General features: G+C 37.5%; 1 protein-coding gene across 1 annotated transcript in view; it reads right to left on the bottom strand.

Annotated features, from left to right (window-relative positions):
* Window positions 1-16: 16 nt before the first annotated feature.
* The window catches only part of LOC105820529 (zinc finger protein 780B-like), a 12529-nt gene continuing 9822 nt past the window's right edge, over window positions 17-2723 (bottom strand). The window contains 2 exon segments of the mRNA XM_012657022.1: window positions 17-267; window positions 269-2373. Of these exon segments, the coding sequence (XP_012512476.1) occupies window positions 166-267; window positions 269-2373 (2207 nt within the window). The 3' untranslated portion in view covers window positions 17-165.

The following is a 2723-nucleotide window of genomic DNA, read 5'->3' as shown; positions in this document are numbered from 1 at the left end:
CGCTGGTATGAATTCTTTAATGTCCAAGAAATTGGTAATCATGTAGAAAGGCCTTCTCACATTCCTTACATCCAAAGGGTTTCTCGCCAGTGTGGATTCTCTGATGTACTCTAAGGTCAGTACCACAACTAAAGCCCTTTCCACATTCCTTACATTCATACAGTTTCACCCCAATATGAATTTGCTGATTTTCAATAAGTTGGTACGGATGTCTGAAGGATATCCCACATTGCTCACATTCAAAGGTTTTCTCGCCTGGATGAGTTTTTTGATGTTGAGAAAGTTGCAGATGAAGTCTAAAAGCCTTCTCACATTCCTTACATTCACAGGGTTTCTCACCAGTATGTATACTCTGATGCTGAACAAAGTTTGAGCCACAATTGAAGGCCTTTCCATGTTCCTTACATTCAAAGGGTTTCTCACCAGTGTGAATTTGGCAATGTTCAGTAAGTTGGTAATGGTATCTAAAGGCCTTCTTACATTCCTTACACACAAAGGGTTTCTCATTAGAATGAATTTTCTGATGCTGAATAAGGTTTGAACCACGATTAAAGCCTTTCCCACACTCCTTACATTCATATGGCTTCACACCGGCATGAATACTCTGATGCTGAATAAGGTTTGAGCTACGATTAAAGGACTTCCCACATTCCTTACATTCAAATGGTTTCTCACCAGTATGAATGTTCTTATGGCGATTAAGCTGCACAAGAAGACTAAAGGCCTTTCCACATTCCATACATTCAAAAGGTTTCTCACTAACATGAAATTTCTGATGCCAAATAAGTTGCATATGAAGTCGAAAGGCTTTCCCACAGTCCTTACATTCAAAAGGTTTCTTTCCAGTATGAATATTTCGATGTTGATTAAGATTTGAACAACGACAAAAGGATTTCCCACATTCCTTACATTCAAAAGGTTTCTCATCAGTATGGGTTTTTTGATGTTGAGAAAGTTGTAGATGAAGTCTAAACAACTTCCCACATTCCTGACATTCACAGGGTTTCTCACCAGTATGAATACTCTGATGTTGAATAAGGTTTGAGTTACGATTGAAGGCCTTCCCACATTCCTTACATTCAAATCGTTTCTCACCTGTATGAATGTTTTGATGTCGAACAAGCTGTGTCAGAAGACTGAAGTCCTTTCCACATTCTTTACATTCAAATGGTTTCTCACCAGTATGAGTTTGGCAATGTTCAATAAGTTGGTAATGATATCGAAAGGCCATCTTGCATTCCTTACACACAAATGGTTTCTCATTGGAATGAATTTTCTGATGCTGAATAAGGTTTGCACCACGATTAAAGCCTTTCCCACACTCCTTACATTCATATGGCTTCACACCAGCATGAATACTCTGATGCTGAATAAGGTTTGAGCTACGATTAAAGGACCTCCCACACTCCTTACATTCAAATGGTTTCTCACCAGTATGAACGCTCTTATGGCGATTAAGCTGGCTGAGAAGACTAAAGGCCTTTCCACATTCCTTACATTCAAAGGGTTTCTCACCAGTATGAATCTTCTGATGCCGAACAAGCTTTGTAAGAAGAGTAAAGTCCTTTCCGCATTCTTTACATTCAAAAGGTTTCTCACCAGTATGAGTTTGGCAATGTTCAATAAGTTGGTAATGATATCGAAAGGCCATCCCACATTCCTTACATACAAAGGGTTTCTCATTGGAATGAATTTTCTGATGCTGAATAAGGTTTGAACCACGATTAAAGCCTTTCCCACACTCCTTACATTCATATGGCTTCACACCAGCATGAATACTCTGATGTTGAATAAGGTTTGAGCTACGATTAAAGGACTTCCCACACTCCTTACATTCAAACGGTTTCCCACCAGTATGAATGTTCTTATGGCGATTAAGCTGCACAGGAAGACTAAAGGCCTTTCCACATTCCTTACATTCAAAATGTTTCTCACCAGTGTGGAATTTCTGATGTTGAGTAAGTGGTATGTGAAGTCTAAAGGCTTTCCCACAGTCCTTACATTCATAGGGTTTCTCTCCAGTATGAATACTCTGATGCTGAATAAGATTGGAACCATGACTAAAGTATTTCCCACATTCCTTACATTCATATGGTTTATCTGTATAATGAGTAACAGAAGTATGAGGAGTATAAGTAAGCATTTTTTCATAGCTGATCCTTGGATCCAAGCTTATCCTTGGATTAGTATATCCTTCTTGATGTCCCTGTAGTCCCTCAGATCTGCTTCTATATTTTGAGTCAATTATAAAATGGGAGGCCTCAAGGCCAAGAGTTTTACTTATTTGCTTTATACCCTGTTTGGATAAATTTATTTCTGAAATATCATTTTCTGGAGATATTTCCTCAGTTCCATAATATGACTCCCAATCTGAAAGAAACAGAAAAAGCAAACGTATTTTATTTTCCTGTAACATACATGCCTAGAAAATCCATTAAACATATGGCCTGACTCTGAAATACTTCCAGAGATTTGAAAAAGAAAAAGAAGAGTATCAATAATGAAGAAAGTTTATGTAAGACAGTGATGTTTGTAATAGGGGAATAAGTTAACTTTGTAAAATTTAGGTGTGAATCAAAATCATTTGGTAAACTTGTGACAAATATTGATATTCAAGCAACTCAGATGTACAGAATCAGAATTTTTAAGGATAAATCCTAAGAAGCTAAATTTTAACATCTCTATCAGATGACTCTGCTTCGGATCAAAGTTTAAGGATCATG

This window comes from Propithecus coquereli, unplaced genomic scaffold (genome assembly GCF_000956105.1).
Source record: "Propithecus coquereli isolate 6110/MARCELLA unplaced genomic scaffold, Pcoq_1.0 Scaffold53, whole genome shotgun sequence".
NCBI lineage: Eukaryota > Metazoa > Chordata > Mammalia > Primates > Indriidae > Propithecus > Propithecus coquereli.
The sequence above is the reverse complement of the archived record's forward strand: the minus strand, read 5'-3'. Positions and strand labels throughout refer to the sequence as shown.